This window comes from Suncus etruscus, chromosome 15 (genome assembly GCF_024139225.1).
Source record: "Suncus etruscus isolate mSunEtr1 chromosome 15, mSunEtr1.pri.cur, whole genome shotgun sequence".
Lineage (NCBI taxonomy): Eukaryota > Metazoa > Chordata > Mammalia > Eulipotyphla > Soricidae > Suncus > Suncus etruscus.
The window spans coordinates 59,635,295-59,654,735 of record NC_064862.1 but is presented as its reverse complement, the minus strand read 5'-3'; the positions used below and the strand labels follow the sequence as shown (position 1 = coordinate 59,654,735).

The 19,441-nt window shown below is 52.5% G+C and overlaps 2 protein-coding genes and 1 non-coding gene across 3 annotated transcripts in view; 1 reads left to right on the top strand and 2 right to left on the bottom strand.

Moving 5' to 3' along the window:
* ZNF689 (zinc finger protein 689) overlaps nt 1-19,441 on the bottom strand; it is a 150,872-nt gene that overhangs the window by 63,219 nt on the left and 68,212 nt on the right. The gene's annotated exons all lie outside the window — the stretch shown is intronic.
* Nucleotides 480-585, bottom strand: LOC126031819 (U6 spliceosomal RNA). The gene has a single exon (XR_007503645.1). It is a non-coding gene; the product is annotated as a U6 spliceosomal RNA (small nuclear RNA).
* FBRS (fibrosin) lies at nt 4,046-18,745 on the top strand. Its single transcript, XM_049789096.1, has 18 exons — nt 4,046-4,501; nt 4,752-4,931; nt 5,494-5,529; nt 5,631-5,660; nt 8,657-8,705; nt 8,797-9,097; nt 10,411-10,712; nt 10,923-11,128; nt 11,244-11,288; nt 11,510-11,605; nt 11,836-11,904; nt 13,874-13,903; nt 14,255-14,326; nt 14,597-14,714; nt 14,819-14,899; nt 16,340-16,423; nt 16,583-16,790; nt 16,907-18,745. Exons 1-18 carry the CDS (start codon nt 4,046-4,048, stop codon nt 17,493-17,495), a joined length of 2,952 nt encoding a protein of 983 aa, XP_049645053.1. The 3' UTR covers nt 17,496-18,745.

Below are 19,441 nucleotides of genomic sequence, written 5' to 3'. Positions count from 1 at the left end.
GCAGCTGACACTTGGTCCTGGATCGGCTGCTTGCAAGGCAAACACTGCTGTGCTATTTTTCCGGGCCCTGTTTTTGGTTTTTTGATCATACCCAGCAGCGCTTGGGGGTTACTCCTGGTCCACGCTCAAAAATTGCTCCTGGTAGGCTCGGGGGACCATATGGGATGCTGGAATTCTAACCACTGTCCTTCTGTGTCTAAGGCAATGCCCCTGGAAATCAATATTCTTTAATTGTGCTTCTTACATTCATATTTACTGGGTTCAAATTCTTGTTGTGAGACATTCTTTTTTTGTTTTTTTTTTTTTTTTTTTTTGCTTTTGGATCAGCTACATGCAAGGCAAATGCCATACTGCTGTGCTATCTCTCCAGCTCCTTGAGAAACACATATTCTGGTAACAGCACTTACTAGGGCCCTATACTTCAGTTGTACACATATATATGTTTATTGAGGGGTGGGGATTGGGTGGGAGTTTTTTTTTTAAATATGGAATGCTTCATGAATTTGCGTGTCATCCTTGCGCAAGGGCCATGCTGCGTTCCATGTATCGTTCCAATTTTAGTATATGTGCTGCCGAAGCGAGCATGGGAGATAGATTCTTAGCTTTAACTTTGTGTGTGTGTGTGTGTGTGTGGTTTTTGGGTCACACCTGGCATTGCTCAGGGGTTATTCCTGGCTCCAGACTCAGAAATTGCTCCTGGCAGGCACAGAGGACCATATGGGACGCCAGAATTCGAACCGATGACCTCCTGCATGAAAGGCAAACGCCTTACCTCCATGCTATCTCTTCGGCCCCAGCTTTAACTTTTTTAATTAATTGTAAGGAGTCATATTATTCAGTGGTTAGGGTTGCAGAGGGATTGGCAGTGCTGGGGGACTGAAATTTAGCCTGAGCCTCCTACATATTCAGAAAGCCTACAATCCAGCCCAATTAGCTGTCCAATTAATTAGCCAATATTACTTGTTTGGTGTCCACACACCTAACATCTGTGTGATCAAACATCACTTGTCTTGCTAGGCATCACAGACTGAAGACATGCCAGAATGGCACTACTCATTCATAAGCTACTCTACTCACAGCCTCAAACTTTTTTTTGTTTTATTTTGTTTTGTTTTTTTTTGGCCACACCTGGTGCTCAGGGTTACTCCTGACTGTCTCCTAGGACTCCGGAGGATCAAACCATGGTCCGTCTTAGGCTAGCACTCACAAGGCAGACAGACGCTTTATGGCCTGTGCCATTGCTCCGGCCCAGAGATAGACTTCTTGAGTCAAAATCATGGTTAGGAAACAGTATTGGTGGGCTATCTCCCTCCCACTTTAAAATGGGGCTAATAGAACTTACTAAAAGAATTTATTTTCGGGGCCAGAGAGATAGCATGGAGGTAATGTGTTTGCCTTGCATGCAAAAGTTTGTTGGTTCGAATCCATCCCATATGGTCCCCCAAGCCTGCTAAGAGTGATTTCTGAGCATAGAGCCAGGAGTAAACCTTAAGTGCTGCCGGATGTGACCCAAAAAAAATATTTTCTTCTCTAAAAAGTTTGTTTTGGGGGCCAGAGAGATAGCATGGAGGTAGGGCATTTGCCTTGCATGCAGAAGGATGGTGGTTCAGGAGTGATTCCTGAGCGTAGAGCCAGGAGGAATCCCTGAGCGCTGCTAGGTGTGGACAAAAACAAAACAGAAATTTGTTTTGTTTTTGAGCCACACCCCGCAGCGCTCAGGGGTTCCTTTTGGCTATGAGTTCAGATATCGCTCCTGGCAGGCTCGGGGGACCATATGGGATGCTGGAAATCGAACCCAGGTCCTTCCTGTGTCAGCTGCGTGCAAGGCGAATGTCCTACCACTGTGCTATCTCTCTGGCCCCACTAAAAGAATTTCTATTCCCATAGATGTTAATATGAGAAAGTGTCCTGCACACACATGCAGAGTGCATTTGTATCATAGTACTGTGCTTTGGGTGCCACAATCAGTAGTGCTGGGCAGTACTTCCTTGAAGTTCTTGGGGACGTCACTGCCACTTGCTGGAGTTCCAATACGGGAATTCCACCTGCCAACAAAGCATGTTCACCTTTTGAGCAGACATGTCTCCCCAACCTTCTTTAGATTTTTTTAAAGCTAGGGACTACAGCTGGTGCTTGAGTGTGGTGCTCCCGTGTCAATTGGAATTGAACTCGGGAATTCGCACATGCTAGGCATGGTGCTCTAACACTTGAATAGTCTATCTGGCCTCTGCAGGGTGGATTTTATTTCTTTTGGTTTTGAGGTCACACCCTGCGGCGCTCAGGGGTTCCTCCTGGCTCTACGCTCAGAAATCGCTCCTGGCAAGCTCCGGGGTCCATATAGGATGCCGAGACTCGAACCACCGTCCTTCTGCATGCAAGGCAAACGCCCTACCTCCGTGCTATCTCTCCGGCCCCTGCAGGGTGGATTCTTAAAAATGATCATTAGTATGACTTCCCCTAAACTCGACTAGGCCAGCGCTTTCCCCATGAGCTGATCGATAAGCGCGTCCCAGAACAGCAAGCAAGCACGTCTCGGGCCGAGCTACCCAAACGCCACTGGGCAATCGGGATGAAGATCCAGCCAGAGAACAGGACGGATCGCCGAGCGCACGCCCGGCATGCCCGGCGGCCCTTGAGCCAAGGACGGCGGCGGAAGGGAGACACCAAACCGGCGGCGGCCTGCGGGAGCCGCCCTCGGCCAAGCGCCGCCCAGAGGCCAACCGCTCTCACTCGAACCCTACAACCCCGACGTGGACCCGCCCTTCCGAGGCCGTCAAGGGGCGGGCCAATGAGTGACGAGCAGGAAGAGGCGGGCCCATCCGGAAGCCCGCCCCAAGCAGCCACTTCTAGCCAATCGGGTCGCGAGACTTAGCGGGAGGCGGGGCTAGCGTGACGCGCCCCCAACCCGAGACCGAGAGCGGCTGTAAATTCCCCACCCCCACCTCCGGCCCCGCCCACCACCCTGACGCACGCCTCTCAGCCAATCAGCGGCGGAGCCTGCGCAGGGGTGAGGGCGGAGAGTGGGAGGAGGCAGCGAGAGGAAGGAGGCGTAGGCCGAGGAGGAAGAGGGAGGAGGGGCAGGGAAGTCCTGGCGGAGCGGAGGCCCCCGGAGGCCGAAGGAGACTACGGTGGAGTACGCCGGAGTGCGCCGGAACTCCCCCCACGGTTCAGCGGCCCTTCGGGAGACCTGAAGAACGCGAGTCGGACGTGAGGGAAGAAAGAGCCTTTTATGTCGGCAGACGGAGCCAAAGGCGCTCCCCGTCACCGTTGCCTCACATCCGGGCCTTCGGAGGGTGCCCCCAGGCCCCGCCCCCCCGCGCGCCTTTCATGGCGACCCGAGGCGGAGGCCGGCAGCGCTGGGCCCGGAGCTAGGCCCCTTTAAATCGCTTTAAAGGGGTGGCCGCTGGAGTCGGCGGAGAGGGACGCCCGCCTTAAAGGGGAAGCCGCTTCCAGCGCCCGAGAGAAACTGACAGACGCCTTGGAGAACTGCGAGCGGGGGGGCCTGTCGCCAACGAGTCCTTTAAGTCCGGCCGCCTGAGCGCCTGGAGGAGCCGCCGCGAACTCCCGGGAGCCCGTGAAGGGGCGGCCCGCCGATCGGAGGACCCGGAGCCCCTTAAAGGGGCGGCCCTTCGGAGCCGGAGGAGTCGGACGCCGCTTAAAGGGGAGGCGCGCGTCGGGCCGAGCGCCCTCGGCCCCTTTTAAAGGGGCGGCCCTTCCTCTCGCTCGGGAGACCGGGCTCGACCCCTGGCAGGGGGCGGCCACCGCGCGGCGCAGCGGGCCGGCCGGACTCGGTGGGGCGCCTGCGAGGGCCCCGCCGCGACCTCGCCCTCGCCCTCGCCTTCGCCTTCGCCTTCGCCTTCGCGGGCCGCGGGGGGCGGCCTCGGGCTGGGCGGCCCGGGGGCGGCGCTGGCTCCCCGGGCCTCGGGCCTGCGCTGAAGGGGCCGCCGTGGCCCTCGCGTCCCCGTGCCGCCGCCCGCGCCGCGCCTGCGACCGCGACCCCGCCGGGCCGGCCCCGGCTCCGGATGCGGCGCTGAGGGCGGTCGCCATGGAGACGGCCGCGGCCGCGGCTCCGGGCCCGGGCTGGGCCGCCGAGGGGGAGCGGCGGCGGCGGCGCTGCTCGCGCCGGGACCGCGACCGGGAGCAGCGGCGGCGGCGCGGGCCCGGCGGCGACGCGCCCCGGGCCCTGCTGGCCGCCCCGCGCGGCTCCTCGTCCTCGTCGTCGCCGCCGCCGCCCGCCAGGCCCTGGTCGTCCGCCTCGTCCGGGGAGCGGCCCGGGGGCCCCCGGCGGCGGCGGCCTCGGCCCCGGCCCCGGCCCCCGCGCCCCCGCGCCAGGAAGCGCCCCGCCGGCTCGGGCAGCCGCGGCGAGGAGGAGGACGACGAGGAGGACGGCGGCGCCGACGACGGCGAGGCCGAGGAGGAGGCCGAGGAGGACGACGAGGAGGAGGAGGACTTGATCGATGGCTTCGCCATCGCCAGCTTCGCCAGCCTCGAGGCCTTGCAGGTGCGGCCCCAGGGCTCGGGGCCCGCTCTGGGGGGCTCCCGCGGGGTGGGGAGCAGGTGGGGTGCCGCGAGTGGGTGGAGTGGAGGGGGGAATGCTGGCACCCCAAACCAGAGCAACCGGCTCCTCGGGCCGGGCTTCTGCCACACCCTGGGTGGGAGGAGGGAGCGGAGTATCCAGGGACCAGCCGGTTGCCGACGGCCTTGTCACCCAGAGAGAGAGGCCCAGGCCTTCCCCTCCTCTTCTCCCGCAGAAGGACGCGTCGCTCCAGCCCCCGGAACGACTGGAACATCGGCTGAAGCATTCTGGAAAGCGGAAGAGGGGGGGCTCCAGCGGGGCCACTGGGGAGCCAGGGGACAGCTCGGACCGGGAGCCTGGCCGGCCCTCTGGGGATCGGGCACGAAAATGGCCCAATAAACGGCGAAGGAAGGAGGTGAGTCTGGCCCAGACCCTTGTAGTTCGCCGGTGGAATGCCGTCGCAGCGCACTGGTGGCCCCAGAGGAAGCAGAAAGAGATTGGAGCCTGCAGGGGAGTCGGGGACAGAACCACGGGGTTGAGTTGAATCACACCTGACGGAGATGTGACCACTGTCCTGTCATCAAGGTGTAGTAGGCGCTGAGCAGGAAATAGTCAGAGCAGATAGCCAGAGCTGATGCCCAGGAGTTGCCCAGCCCTGAGATCTGGGAGATGCTGCAGAAACGCTGTAGGGGAAGCTGCCCATTGTGTCTGGGGGATGGGAGGGCTGTGGTGAGGGAAAGCCCCCTAGGTTTTTAGTTAGTCAGCCTTCAAAGACAGAACTTTTCTGAGAAGAAAAGGACGTCAAAGTAGTTCTGGGCAGAGGCACTGAGATGTGAGAACCTACTGTATTTGGGAAGTGGCTGGAGCAGGAGGAACTGCTGGAAAGAGATCGAGAGAGAGGCCGAGTTCCTTGCGGGACTTTGCACAAAAGCCCTGCCTATCACCCTTCCTTACCTCTGGACTCTGGTCTTTCTCAGGCCTCCTCTCGGCACTCTCTGGAAGCTGGATATATAGTAAGTACAATTTACTTGTGTAGGCCCTCTTCTCTCCCTTGGAAAGTCCCCTCTTGACCTTGGCTCTTCCTTTTTGTGACACCTTTGTCTCTCCTCCCTAGTGTGATGCAGAAAGTGATCTGGACGAGAGGGTGAGTGGGGCTGTAACTTCTTGGGTGGGAGAGTGGAATGTTATGTGAAATGAACTTCTGACAGCAGAACCTATCCTTGTGTGGGAAACATGGGCTTGGTTGAATCAGGATTAGGTTTGGTGGAACAAGAGGGTGAAGGAAGGATTGAAAGGTTAAGTAGAATCATTTGGGTGACGAGAGAGTTGACCTGAGAAGAAAGGCCCTGGTGTGGCCATCCTTTCTAAAGCTCTTGGAAATTGATGGCTCTGCATAAAAGTCTGGAGTGGCTGGGAACTGAGCTTATCCTTCCTCAGTCTGAATTTACAGATTAGGGGATGAGCAGAAAACCATGGGAACAGAGTGAGAACACTAGAACATTACAGTCTCTATAAGAACATATAATCTATTGGGGCCAGAGTGATAGTGCAACAGTAGGGTGTTTGCCTTGCACGCAGCTGACTCAGGATGGACCTGGGTTCGATCCCTGATGTTCCATATGGTCCCCCAAACCAGGAGCGATTTTTTTGAGCACATAGCCAGGAGTAACCCCTGAGTGTCACCAGGTGTGGCTCAAAAACCAAAAAGAAAAAAGCATAACCTATGAAGCAATTTTAATTTCATCCTAGTTTATCATTAGAACTGGTTTGCTTGCTTTGAAATTAATGTTTCCTAATAGTTTATTTTCTTCGCTATGATAGTAGTCGTTTGTATTCATTCTACTCTTGTAACTGAATTTGTACTTTCTTATATATGTCAAATTTTAGTTGAAAAGGTTAGCTTAGGGGCCCGCACCGCTGGGTGTGACCCAAAAACCAAAAAAAAAAAAAAAAAAAAAGGTTAGCTTAGGGGCTGGAGAGATAGCATGGAGGTAGGGTGTTTGCCTTGCATGCAGAAGGACGGTGGTTCGAATCCTATATAGTCCCCTGGGGCCAGCCAGGAACGATTTCTGTAGAGTAGAGCCAGGAGTAACCCCTGAGTGCTGCTGGGTGTGACACCCCCACACCCCCAAACAAAAACACAATAACAAAAAAACAAAAAGGTTAGCTTTGGGGGCCAGGGATGGGGCTCTGTGATAGAATATATGCCTCACATGTATATATTCCAGGCTTCCATTTTCATTTGAGGGGTTGGGGTGGGTAGTTAGACAGGGACTAGTGAACCAGAATTCTTATCCATTTAAAATGGAGTGGGGAAGGGCTATAGAGATAGTACAGTAGTTAGGTTGCTTGCTTTGAATACAGCCACCTCACTTTGAGCCCTGGCATACCATATGGTCCCAGAACCTGCCAGGAGTGATTCCTGAGTGCAGAGACAGGAGGAACTTCTATGCACCACTGGATATGGCCCAAAACACAAAACCAAAAAATTTTAAACAAGAGTTGGAGAGAGTATAGGGGCTAAAACAGAAAAACCTTCTTCATAAGTAAGTACCCTCCAGTTGTGGCTAGAGGGATAGTGGGTAGGGGGCTTGCCTTGTTCAATCCAGGTTCTGTCTCTGGCATCCCATATGCCCTCCCCACACGCACCTCTAGAAGTGATCCCTGAGTTCTGAACCAGGAGTAAGTCCTGAGCATCACAGGGTGCGGCCAAAAACCAAACAAATGAGAAAAGTATAGTCCAGCTGTAACTTGAACCACTACTCCCCATTATTCCCAACAGCCAAAGATTGAGCTAATTTTTGCCATGTAGGACTGGCCCATTCTCAAGAAAATGCACATGTGAGTTTTTTTGAGGAGTCTAAATATTAACAAATATTGTCAAAGAAAATTTTATACTAAATGTATTTAAGCATTTTAATTACAAACATGGTTTTTGTTTTTTTTTTTGGTTTTTGGGCCACACCCGTGTGATGCTCAGGGGTTACTCCTGGCTATGCGCTCAGAAATCGCCCCTGGCTTGGGGGGGGACCATATGGGACGCCGGGGGATCGAACCGCAGTCCTGATCCTTGGCTAGCGCTTACAAGGCAGACACCTTACCTCTAGCGCCACCTTCCCGGCCCCTACAAACATGTTTGTGTTAGATTTCAATTATAGAAAAGAACATCCCCCTTCACCAGTGCAACCTTCCCACCACCAGTGCTCTCTTTGCCCTCTTCTCTCACCCCCTGCCTGTATTCGAGACAGTCATTCTATTTCTCTCACTACCATTGTCTTGATAGTTGTTAATGTATTTATTTTTGTTTTTCGGGTCACACCTGTTTGATGCTCAGGGGTTACTCCTGGCTAAGCACTCAGAAATTGCCCCTGGCTTGGGGGGGACCATATGGGACGCCGGGGGATTGAACTGCGGTCTTTCCTTGGCTAGCACTTGCAAGGCAGACACCTTACCTCTAGCGCCACCTTGCCGGTCCCAATAGTTGTAATGTATTTATTTCTCTAACTGCACTCACCACTCTTTGTGGTAAGCTTCAGATCTTGAGCCAGTCCTTCCAGCCCTTATCTCTATTGTCTCTAGGTATTATTACAATAATGTCTTTTATATTTTTTAAATCCCACAAATGAGTGAGACTATTCTGTGGCTGTCTCTCTCCCTCTGACATATTTCATTCAGCATAATAGTTTACATGTTCATCCGTGTATAGGAAAATTTCATGACTTCATTTTTTCCTGATGGCTGCATAGTATTCCACTGTGTATATGTACCACAGTTTCTTTAGTCATTCATCTGTTGTTGGGGAAAAAAAATGTTATTTTTTGCTCGCACTTGGGACCAAACAGAACTGTAAGCCATGTAGACCAGTGAGCCTGTAGCAAATAATATTTGACTTTACTTTGGCTTAGCTGATGCTTCACTGTTACTGACTCAAGTTCTTCTGTTTGTTTTTTTTTGGGGGGGGGGCTCAGTGACTGTCCTTTTTGCTAATCACTGAGCCCATAGTCTGAAAATACTGAGCTGCTAGGCTAATGGAGTAGACGTGGCATCACTATTAGTTCAACAAAGGCTTATTGGCCTTCCTCAAGGAAGAGGAGGGTCTGGCCTGCCAGAACCTAATCTTGTCTCCATCCCTTTCCCCAGGCCTCTGATGATGACCTCGATCCATCCTTTACTGTCTCAACCAGCAAAGGTTGGTCTCAAGGGCTGGAGTTGGAGACAAAGAAGAGAAACCTGGTGTATGGGGACCTCAACTAACTATGTCTGTCATCCTGCCCTCACAGCCTCTGGCCCTCTTGGCGCCTTCAATGGGAACTGTGAAGCAAAACTCTCCGTAGTCCCTAAAGTGTCGGGCCTGGAGCGGAGCCAGGAACAGCCCCCTGGGCCCGACCCGCTGCTAGTGCCTTTTCCCCCAAAGGAACCACCACCTCCACCAGCCCCTCGACCTCCTGTCTCACCTCCCGCAACCTTGCCAACTGCTCCCAGTCTGCCACCTCCATCCCAGCCCCAGCTGCAGCTTCGGGTTTCGCCCTTTGGCCTCCGCACTTCTCCCTATGGCAGCAGCCTGGACCTCAGCACTGGCAGGTGAGTAGTTTGGGTTTGGTCTGGTCTGAAAAGACCAGATCTGTTTAGTGATAACCCTTGGGCTGGGATTTTGGATGGTATTTGTGGAATGTAACTTGAAAAAGGATTCCCAAAATAGAAGTTTGAGAGACACTGGAGGAAAATAAATTTAATAAGTTACAATAGGATATATCAGAACCTTTATATGTTCATGTGCAGAAGAATCTAGTTTCTGCTCTTTCCTTTTTTCTTTTCATTGGCAGGAACCTTTTCAAAGAATAGGAATAATGGAACATACTTTGGGAAATGCTGACATTGTTTGAGAGTAGAGTACTGGCTTTGGTGTTAGTCAGACCTATATTCAAAACCTTGTTCTGACAACTGGCTATGTGATTTTTTTTTTGGACAGGTTACTTAAACTCTCTGATCCTTAATTTTCCTCTTTCTGTAATATGCAATAATAATAGTGTCTTTATCCTAAAACTCCTGTGAGGATTAGTTATGAGTTAATTTAGTGTTTCCCAAAGTGTGTATGCTCTTCATTAGTGATATATGAGATAACTTCACATCTTACATGTATATATTTTTTCCAGCCTTTATGTGATTTTGAAAATATAGCTAGTACCTCAGTCCCATGATTTTACATATTTCTATTGCTTAGGGTTACTAAGTTCTTACTTAGAGTCAAGTTAAAGAAGTGGTACAGGTGGTAGTATGGATGTGTCAGGAATTGGAAAGGGGCTGTGAAATGTTGGAGATTGTATTAGCAGGTAAAGCAGTTGACAAAACTTGGTCTGCAGTAAGTGTGCACTAAAGGGTAAGAGTTACTTATACTGTTACAGTTGCTGTTCTACTTATGGTGCTGCCATTATAATTCTTTTTGTTATTGAGAAAAGTAAGGCTCAGAGAGGGGCAGTGACTTGTTAAAGGTCACCCAGAGTGTTCATGGTGAAATGGGTCTAGAATTCAGGTCTCCTGACTTCTAGGCCAAGCCATCTTGATACAGCTTCCTCTGTATTCTGTCTTGGAATGGGAACCCAGGTGGCTTGTTAAAATTAAGTGTCATAATGAATGATGCATTTTGTGCTGTGCTTGAGTCAGAAAAGGAGAATTATGTGGCCAGAGATGTCACAGGCATCTGTGTGGGAGCCAAGAAGGGGAGAAGGGACTGTTGGGTGTGGGTTCCTTGGGCAAGGGTGGGGATCTTGTAGCCAGGGTTCTACCACCTTCCATGTTGGAGAACCAGGGTCAAGGTATCATCCAGGCTTCTGACCCCATCCTGTCAGAGCTGGCACCTCCCAATCCCTCACTCATCTCCTGACTTCTCTCCCCAGCTCTTCACGGCCGCCCCCCAAGGCCCCGGCCCCTCCCGTGGCTCAGCCTCCCCCCTCATCATCCTCTTCGTCCTCTTCCTCCTCATCTGCCTCCTCCTCGTCCGCACAGCTCACCCACCGGCCCCCGACGCCCTCACTACCCCTGCCTTTGTCCACCCACAGCTTCCCCCCCCCTGGGCTGCGGCCCCCACCACCACCCCACCACCCTTCCTTGTTCTCCCCTGGCCCCACCCTGCCCCCACCCCCACCCCTGCTGCAGGTGCCAGGGCACCCTGGGGCCTCAGCTGCTAACGCCCTTTCTGGTGAGTTTTGGGTCCTGGCTGGGGGGGGGGGTAGGAGGGCCAAGAATCTGGGCTTGGGCCCGGTCAGTATTGGGATGTCTGGACCTTAGCAGATAGCAGGGTTTGAGGAGGGTGTGGCTCAAAGCCAGAAGGAAAGACCAGTCACCTGGGCCCAAGGGGGCTGACATGGTGGCAGGAGATATTAAAGCCTTCTCCCCTCCCCTCCCACAGAGCAGGACCTGATCGGCCAGGACCTGAACTCTCGCTACCTGAATGCCCAGGGTGGCCCCGAGGTGGTGGGGGCAGGGGGCTCGGCCCGGCCCCTGGCCTTCCAGTTCCACCAGCACAACCACCAGCACCAGCACACCCACCAGCACACCCACCAGCACTTCACCCCTTACCCCCCGGGCCTGCTGCCACCCCACGGCCCCCACATGGTGAGCTTCTTGCTGGGCCAGTGATCAGGCTCAGAGACCTGCAGGGGAGGGCATGGCTTCCAGGGGAAGCTCTGGGTCATTGCTTGGCAGCTTACTTTTCCCTTCTCTTCCCTAGTTTGAGAAATATCCAGGAAAGATGGAAGGCCTTTTCCGGCATAATGTGAGTGTGTGTGGACACACATGTATGAAATGTGGGCATGGATGCCTCAATGCTTGTAGCCCTTGACTGTTGGGGTTCCAGTCTTTAGTTTGGCAAATAAGTACGTAAACCTGGGAAAGCCTGGTACAGCTCTTTGAATGGGCTCTAGGGTGAAGACCCAGAGGCCTATTGGGCAGACCAAATAGTACCACCAGCTTGGACTAGTCCCCTTCTCTCCACAGCCGTATACGGCCTTCCCTCCCGCAGTGCCCGGCCTGCCTCCGGGCCTCCCGCCAGCTGTCTCCTTTGGCTCCCTGCAGGGCGCCTTCCAGCCCAAGGTGAGCTCTGGATCCAGACACTATACCACCCCCTCCCAATACAAACCCAGACATCCCAGATGTACCTTCTTCCTGCTCCCTAAAACCTTCCCCAGCCTCTTCCCTCCCTTTCTGGACATAAATTTCTCCAAAGCCAACTTCCTTTCCTGTCCCAGACCCATTTTGATTCTAGAACCCTTTTATGCCTGGTGCCAGCTGTCCTGACTGATCCCTCCACTCCCCTTTCCCAGAGCACGAACCCTGAGCTGCCACCACGACTGGGGCCAATGCCGAGCGGGCTTCCCCAAAAGGGAACACAGGTGAGGGGGCCAGGCAGTTTTTATGGGAGCTGGAAAATCTGTTGATGGAGAGCAGGGTTTACTTAAGAATGAACCACTCGGGCCCGGAGAGATAGCACAGCGGCGTTCGCCTTGCAAACAGCGGATCCAGGACCAAAGGTGGTTGGTTCGAATCCTGGTGTCCCACATGGTCCCCCGTGCCTGCCAGGAGCTATTTCTGAGCACAGAGCCAGGAGTAACCCCTGAGCATTGCTGGGTGTGGCCCAAAAACCAAAAAAAAAAAAAAAAAAAGAATGAACCACTCTGGTCCAGAGCGATGGCACAAGTGATAGGGCTTTTGCCTTGCACGCGCTAACCTAGGACTACTATGGTTCAATCCCCCGGCATCCATATGGCCCCCTAAACCAGGAGTGATTCTTGAGTGCATAGCCAGGAGTGATTCTTGAGTGCATAGCCAGGAGTGATTCTTGAGTGCATAGCCAGGAGTAACCCCTAAGCGTCAACAGGTGTGGCTCAAAAACAAAAATGAACCACTCATCCCTCCCTTTAATATATTGTCAGAGCTGTCTTTGAGAATAGATTTCTGGGGCCAGAGAGTTAGCTTGGAGGTAAGGCGTTTGCCTTGCATGCAGAAGGATGGAGGAGAAACTTAAACTTAGCTTAAAATAAACAAGATTTCACTTGGCTACTCTTTTTTTTTTTTTTTGTACAAAACAAAACACCTAGTGACACTCAGGAATTACTCATGCCTCAGTGCTCAGAAATTGCTCCTTGTGGGGCCGGAGAGATAGCATGGAGATAAAGTGTTTGCCTTGCATGTAGAAGTTCGGTGGTTCGAATCCCGGCATCCCATATGGTCCCCTGAACTGCCAGGAGCAATTTCTGAGCATAGAGCCAGGAGTAACCCTGAGCGCTGCTGGGTGTGATCCAAAAACAAAACAAAAAAAAAAATTTGAGAATGAATTTCTGCAAACAGGAGTATTTCCCAGACACGAGAAATAGAAATTTTTAATTTTTTTCCAGAAACAAAAAACTTTTTTTTGAATTGTTTCTGTCTCAGAGCCCTCCCCCCCCCCCTTTTTTTTTCTTTTCAACTGATCTCAAACCAGGAGGTATACAAGGAGGTACTGTCCCTAAAATAGAATAGGAACCAGAACTACCTCCTTCTCTCTACTTCAGGATTCAGCTTTAGATTTAGTGCCCAGGACTCTGGGAAAAGCACAGGATATATTTCCTAAAAGATAGAACAAATCAGAATTTTTCTTTCTTTTTTTATTTTATTTTATTTTATTTTATTTATTTATTTATTTTTGTGGTTTTTGGGTCACACCCGGCAGTGCTCAGGGGTTACTCCTGGCTCAATGCTCAGAAATTGCTCCTGGCAGGCTTGGGGGGGGACCATATGGGTTGCTGGGATTCGAACCACCGTCCTTTTGCATGCAAGGCAAATGACCTACCTCCATGCCATCTCTCCGGCCCCAGATCAGAATTTTTAAGCCTGTAAAGGCTTTTTTTTTCCTAAAGAAATTTATTTGGGGGCCGGAGTAATCCCTGAGCGCTGCTAGGTGTGACCCAAAAACCAAAGAAAAAAAGGGAAAAGAAACAAGGGGCCAGAGCAATATAGCACAGCGGTAAGGCATTTGCCTTGCATGCACACGACCCAGGACAGACCCAGGTTCCATCCCTGGCATCCCATATGGTTCCCTGAGTCTGCCAGAAACGATTTCTGAGCACAGAGCCAGGAGTAACCCCTGAGTGCTGCCGGGTGTGACCCAAAAACCTAGTAGGCCCTTTTTAGGAGCACAGCTTAGAAACTTGGTACTGGAAGGAGATGCCCAGAGTGGGGAAGATGGGAAGGTCTTGACACAGACACACAGAGGTTTGAGGGAACTTTCAGAAGTTTTTGGGAGGGCATTGGGGCTGTGGAATGAGGTGCCTAGGTCAGCAAACAGGTTTGAATTGGTTCCAATTTCTGCTTTGTCATTCCCAGATCCCTGACCATTTCCGGCCACCTTTGAGGGTGAGTTTGGTGAAGACCTCAGGCTGCATGAGACCGGGCAATTAGTATTAGTGTTCGGCTAAGGGAAGGAGGGGAGGGTCTTGATTGGAGTTAAGTGAGAAACTCAAAGTGTGGGGGCAGCCAGATGTGAGACTTGCAAGCCAGACTGGCTTCCTGTAGCTGGCCATTGAACCTTGGGTGGGCCAGTTTTTCTCTGAGCCTGTTCCTTAGACTTAAATGATCCTAGTTATTCCTCATCTGCAGAAATGATAAATGGGGATGCTGTATGTAAAGCAAGACTGGCTCCAGAGTTAGATTTGGAAAGGGTATTGAGTGAATGTTCTTTCCTTCTCTTTCCCTTTGGGGCTGCAGAAACCAGGGAAATGGTGTGCCATGCATGTGCGTGTGGCTTACATGATCCTGAGACACCAGGAAAAGATGAAGGTATTGGGACTAGAGGACTGGGGACAATGGACCTGCCTGGGTTCTAGGGATCTGCCTTCAACATTGACAGAATCCTGGCCAGAATCCTATTCCCAATGAATACCTGAGCAATTCTCCAAGAGCACTGGGTTGTCTGGCTAAGTTTGTGGGGACACAAAAATCTTTTAGAAGCAGAGAATAAGTGCTCAAGCCCCATTTTTGGTCAGCCCTTAAGGGGTGGAAGAGCGAAAATAGGTCCAAACCTGACTGCACTCTCCCTGTCTCATGCAGGGTGACTCCCACAAGCTTGACTTTCGGAATGATCTCCTGCCCTGCCTTCCGGGTCCCTATGGGGCCCTGCCCCCTGGGCAGGAGCTCTCCCACCCGGCCTCCCTCTTCACTGCGACTGGTGAGTTTGGCTAGCTCTGTTGGAGCCTGGGGTTCTCTTTCTAGAGCTCTAGGCCTATCTGTGCACACTCAGTCTCATCAGAATCTCCCACCTCTCTGCCCCAGGTGCCGTCCACGCTGCAGCCAACCCTTTCACGGCAGCTACCGGAGCCCACGGACCCTTCCTGAGCCCCAGCACCCACATTGGTAAGAGTCAGTGGCATTTTGGACATCCCAGGTCATGCCCCTGATTTTTAGGATTTCTTAAGCAGAGGATGGAAACAGGTCTGAGAGGCTGCTAGAATAGGGGAGTCTGTGATCTTGGGCAATTCTCTAGCTTTCTTTTTTTGGGTTTACTCCTGGCTCTGCGCTCAGAAATTGCTCATGGCAGGCTCAGGGGACCATACAGGATGCCAGGGATCGAATCTGGATCTGTCCCAGGTTGGCCACGTTCAAGGCTATGCCCTACTGCTGTGCTTATCTTTCTGGTCCCTCTAGTTTTCTGAATCTTGATTTCATCAACTATGAAATAGCATAGGAAAGGACAGAGTAAATTGTCCTGCTCTGCAAATAGCCAGGGCTAGGATAGTGTGCCATGTGGAGAAAGGCTGTACCGGCCACGGGAGAGCCTGCTTACTGATTCTTAGTGATTGTGATGTGCTTCTTCAGAGATTAAATCCAGAATTGAAAGGACATAGAAGATTTGAGCCTGATGGCATAGGGGAAAATGTTCCCAGAGGAAATTGTAAGGTAACTTCAGCAGGAGAGGTTACTTGTGACTGACAGGCTCTATGACATATGTGACATCAGCTCTGGACTGAGAAGGCCCTCATGTCAGGTTAAGGGTAGCCAGCATGTTTCCAGATAAGTGGTTGGCTGGTGTGAAGGTAATCAGGAAGAACTTGATCTTTAGAGTTAGAACGATCCTGGGGTGGGAGTATACTCTGGCTAGATGACCCTTAGCAAATAACTTTACATCTCTGAGCCTGTTTTATCACCTTTAAGTGGTAATGATTCTGTCTACTAAGGGTTATTATGAGTCTAAATGCATGATGCATATATCATGCTCAGGTTCTTTTTTTGTTTTTGTTTTTGTTTTTGGGCCACACCTGGTAACGCTCAGGGGTTACTCCTGACTATGTGCTCAGAAGTTGCTCCTGGCTTGGGGGACCATATGGGACACCGGGGGATCTAACCGCGGCCCGTCCAAGGCTAGCGCAGGCAAGGCAGGCACCTTACCTTTAGCGCCACCGCCCGGCCCCATGCTCAGGTTCTTAAGTAGCTACACCAAAGACCCGGAGAGATAGCACAGCGGCGTTTGCCTTGCAAGCAGCCGATCCAGTACCAAAGGTGGTTGTTTCAAATCCCGGTGTCCCATATGGTCCGTGCCTGCCAAGAGCTATTTCTGAGCAGACAGCCAGGAGTAACCCCTGAGCACCGCTGGGTGTGGCCCAAAAACCAAACAAACAAAAAAAAAAGCAAAAAAACAAAAAGCTACACCAAGAAGGATCTCAGCACATGGTTACTGAAAAAAATGGCCAAAGGCTTCAGAGCTGCTTCCTGATTTGCCTCTTTTTCTGCCAGTTTTGGTCCCTACTCAGAATTGGCTTCCAAATGCTCTGACTTAATGCTGTTTCTCTCCCACAGATCCCTTTGGGCGTCCCACAAGCTTCGCCTCCTTGGCTGCTCTCTCCAATGGGGCCTTTGGTGGCCTGGGCAGCCCCACCTTCAGTGAGTGCTTCAATGGAATGGGCTAGGGGGTCAAGTGGAGTGGGGATGTAGAGTGGAGGGAACTTTCTACTCCTATATCCTGTCACTCTTTCCTTTGCCTTTTTTTTTTGGTTTTTGGTTTTTGGGCCACACCCGGTGACTCTTTTGCCTTCTGTCTAGACTCTGGCGCCGTCTTTACTCAGAAAGAAAGCCCAGGGGCCCCACCAGCCTTCGCTTCCCCCCCAGACCCGTGGGGCCGCCTTCACCGAAGTCCTCTGGCCTTTCCAGCCTGGGTCCGGCCTCCTGAGGCTGCTCGGACACCAGGTTCAGATAAGGAGCGGCCTGTGGAGCGGAGGGAGCCCTCAATCACCAAGGAGGAGAAGGACAGGTATTCCTGCATGCCCACTCGGCAGTACCCCACCCCCCACCCCCACAGTCCTCAGTCTTATCTCATCTCTTCAGTGTGTCTTTGTCTCCCCTTTCCCCTAATACCTACTTCCCCAGGGACCTTCCCTTCTCAAGGCCCCAGCTCCGAGTTTCTCCTGCTACTCCTAAGACCCGAGCTGTTGAGGAAGGGGCCAGGCCAGCCAAGGAATCAGTGCGGGTAAAGGAGGAGAGGAAGGAGGAGGCTGCTGCTGCCGCTGCCGCCGCCGCTGCTGCCGCTGCCGCTGCTGCTGCCGCCGCCGCTGCCGCCACCACTGGGCCTCAAGGCCTTCACCTACTGTTTGAGAGGCCTCGGCCACCACCCTTTCTGGGCCCTAGTCCTCCGGAGCGCTGTGCTGGCTTCCTGGAGCCAGCCTGGTTGGCAGGCCCACCTCGCCTTGCCAGACCACCTCGCTTCTATGAGGCGGGTGAGGAGCTGACTGGACCAGGGGCTGTGGCTGCTGCCCGCCTCTATGGTCTAGAGCCTACCCATCCCCTGCTCTACAGCCGCTTGGCTCCTCCACCACCACCTACTGCAGCCCCAGGAACCCCACACCTTCTCAGTAAGACCCCACCAGGAGCCCTTTTAGGGGCACCACCTCCACTTGTGCCCGCTCCCAGGCCCAGTTCCCCACCTAGGGCCCCTGGCCCAGCCCGGGCTGACAGGTGAGAGAAGGGGAGGGGCAGGGGCAAAGCTCCACCCCCTTTCTGTTTGACAAGATCCTAGAGCTAAGATTTTAAGCCAGGGCTGGAGGGCATAAGGTCATGACCTTATCAGCCACCTCTAGGGTCATGAAACCGGGGAGCAGAATTCCCAACCCCCTTGAGATAAAGCATCAGATGGATCTTGGGGTCAATGGGAGGGCAGCAATTATAAGTCTAGAGAAAGAGAGTGTGTGTGTGGCTGTGTGGCTCTGGGTGTGTGGGTATGAGTGTGTGAGAGAGGGAGAGAAAGAAATGTGAGTATACTTGAGGGGGGGTTACTAGAGGTCAAAGTTCATGATCTGGGATACCTGATCAACTCCCATCTGAGGGCCCCTAGGCCCTTGGCCTGCTTCCCCAAGGGCTCATTAAGCCAGAGGCCAAAGTGCCCCCCTCTCCCTCACCCACCACCCAAGTCCTCATGCCCTCTCAGGGCTGGGGAAGGAGGGGCTAAAAGGAAGGGGGGTTCCATGTACATATTTATCTCCCCTTCCACATATCCCTCCAGACCTTTTGTACATTTTTACAGGGGTGCCCCCACCCTATAATCCCCCTTCCTGGTTAATTAAATCCTCACACTGGTGCTGTGTTCCTAGCCTCTGGCCTCTCTGTTGGGGGAAGGGGAATGCTGATAGGGGGAAGAGCTGAGGAGACAGGAACCCAGGGCTTATCCCTGACTATGGGGTCCAGCAGGAGACGGACCAAAAGGGAAAGGGACCTGAGTACCTGGCTGGCTGGTCAGAAGGGCAGATAGTCCTGCTTGGCTGAGAACCCAGGTCTTCTCTCCCCCACTTGTTCCTGTTACCTCTGTGTCTCCCATCCCCAAAAGGCTCAACCTCTAAGCTTGATTCCACCTCTTAGTGGCTTAGTCCCCCCACTCCATTTCCAAGTGCCCCCAGGACTTCTGGGTCCTGTCCTTGAAAACCTGTTCCCCCAAATCCTGCCCCAGGCTAAGAGAGGGCCAGAGAAGGTCACCATGTACCACACACCAAAGAAGGGGGTCGGCCCGGGGTGGAACTCACAGGCAGCTTCTCTAGCAGCCTCATGGCAGCAGCCCCAGCCTTCCCAAAGCATTAGGTGCCCCCGGCTGGGGCCTAATCTAGAAGGCAGAAGGCAGGGGTCAGTTTAACAAGATCAGAACATTGACTTTTTCCCCGGTGGGGCTTATTCTGTAACATGACTTGCGGATATTTATATAAAAATGAGTGTTGCAATGAGGCCCCTTGACTCCTCTTTTCAGTGGTGGGGGTGGGTCAGGGAGGGGGGAGAACAACATTGTTCACATCTTGAAAAAGGTTTCTCCTCCCCCCTTACCTGAGAATTGTTCTACTGCTAGATGGATAAATATTTAAATATTGGGCATGGAAGTTGTTCACGTTTTGTACAACCTAGCAGAATATACTCTATATGATTTAAATAGCATAGAAAACTATTTTTTTTTTTTTTTGGTTTTTGGGTCACATCCAGTAATGCTCAGGGATTACTCCTGGCTCTGTGCTCAGAAATCTGCTCCTGGCGTGCATGGGGGACCATATGAGATGCTGGGATTCGAACCACCATTCGTCTTGGATTGGCTGCATGCAAGACAAACACCCTATGGCTGTGCTATCTTTCTGCCGCCCCCCCCCCCCATATTTTTTTGGACAATATTTTATTTGGTTTGGGGCCTACATCCAGTTGTGCTCAGGGATTACTCCTGGATCCACTCAAGAGTCACTTCTGGCAGGCTCGGAACCATAGATGCTGGAGATTAGACCTGGTTTGTCCCCATGCAAGGCAAATGTCCTACCCACTGTGCTATTGCTCTGGCCCCTCAAAAACTAAATTTCTTGTGCACCTGCCAAGCCAAGGTTGCCAAGGTAGCCAGTGTCATTCATTTAGTCCCCTTTTGTGTTTGCCTACTTATATGTGCAT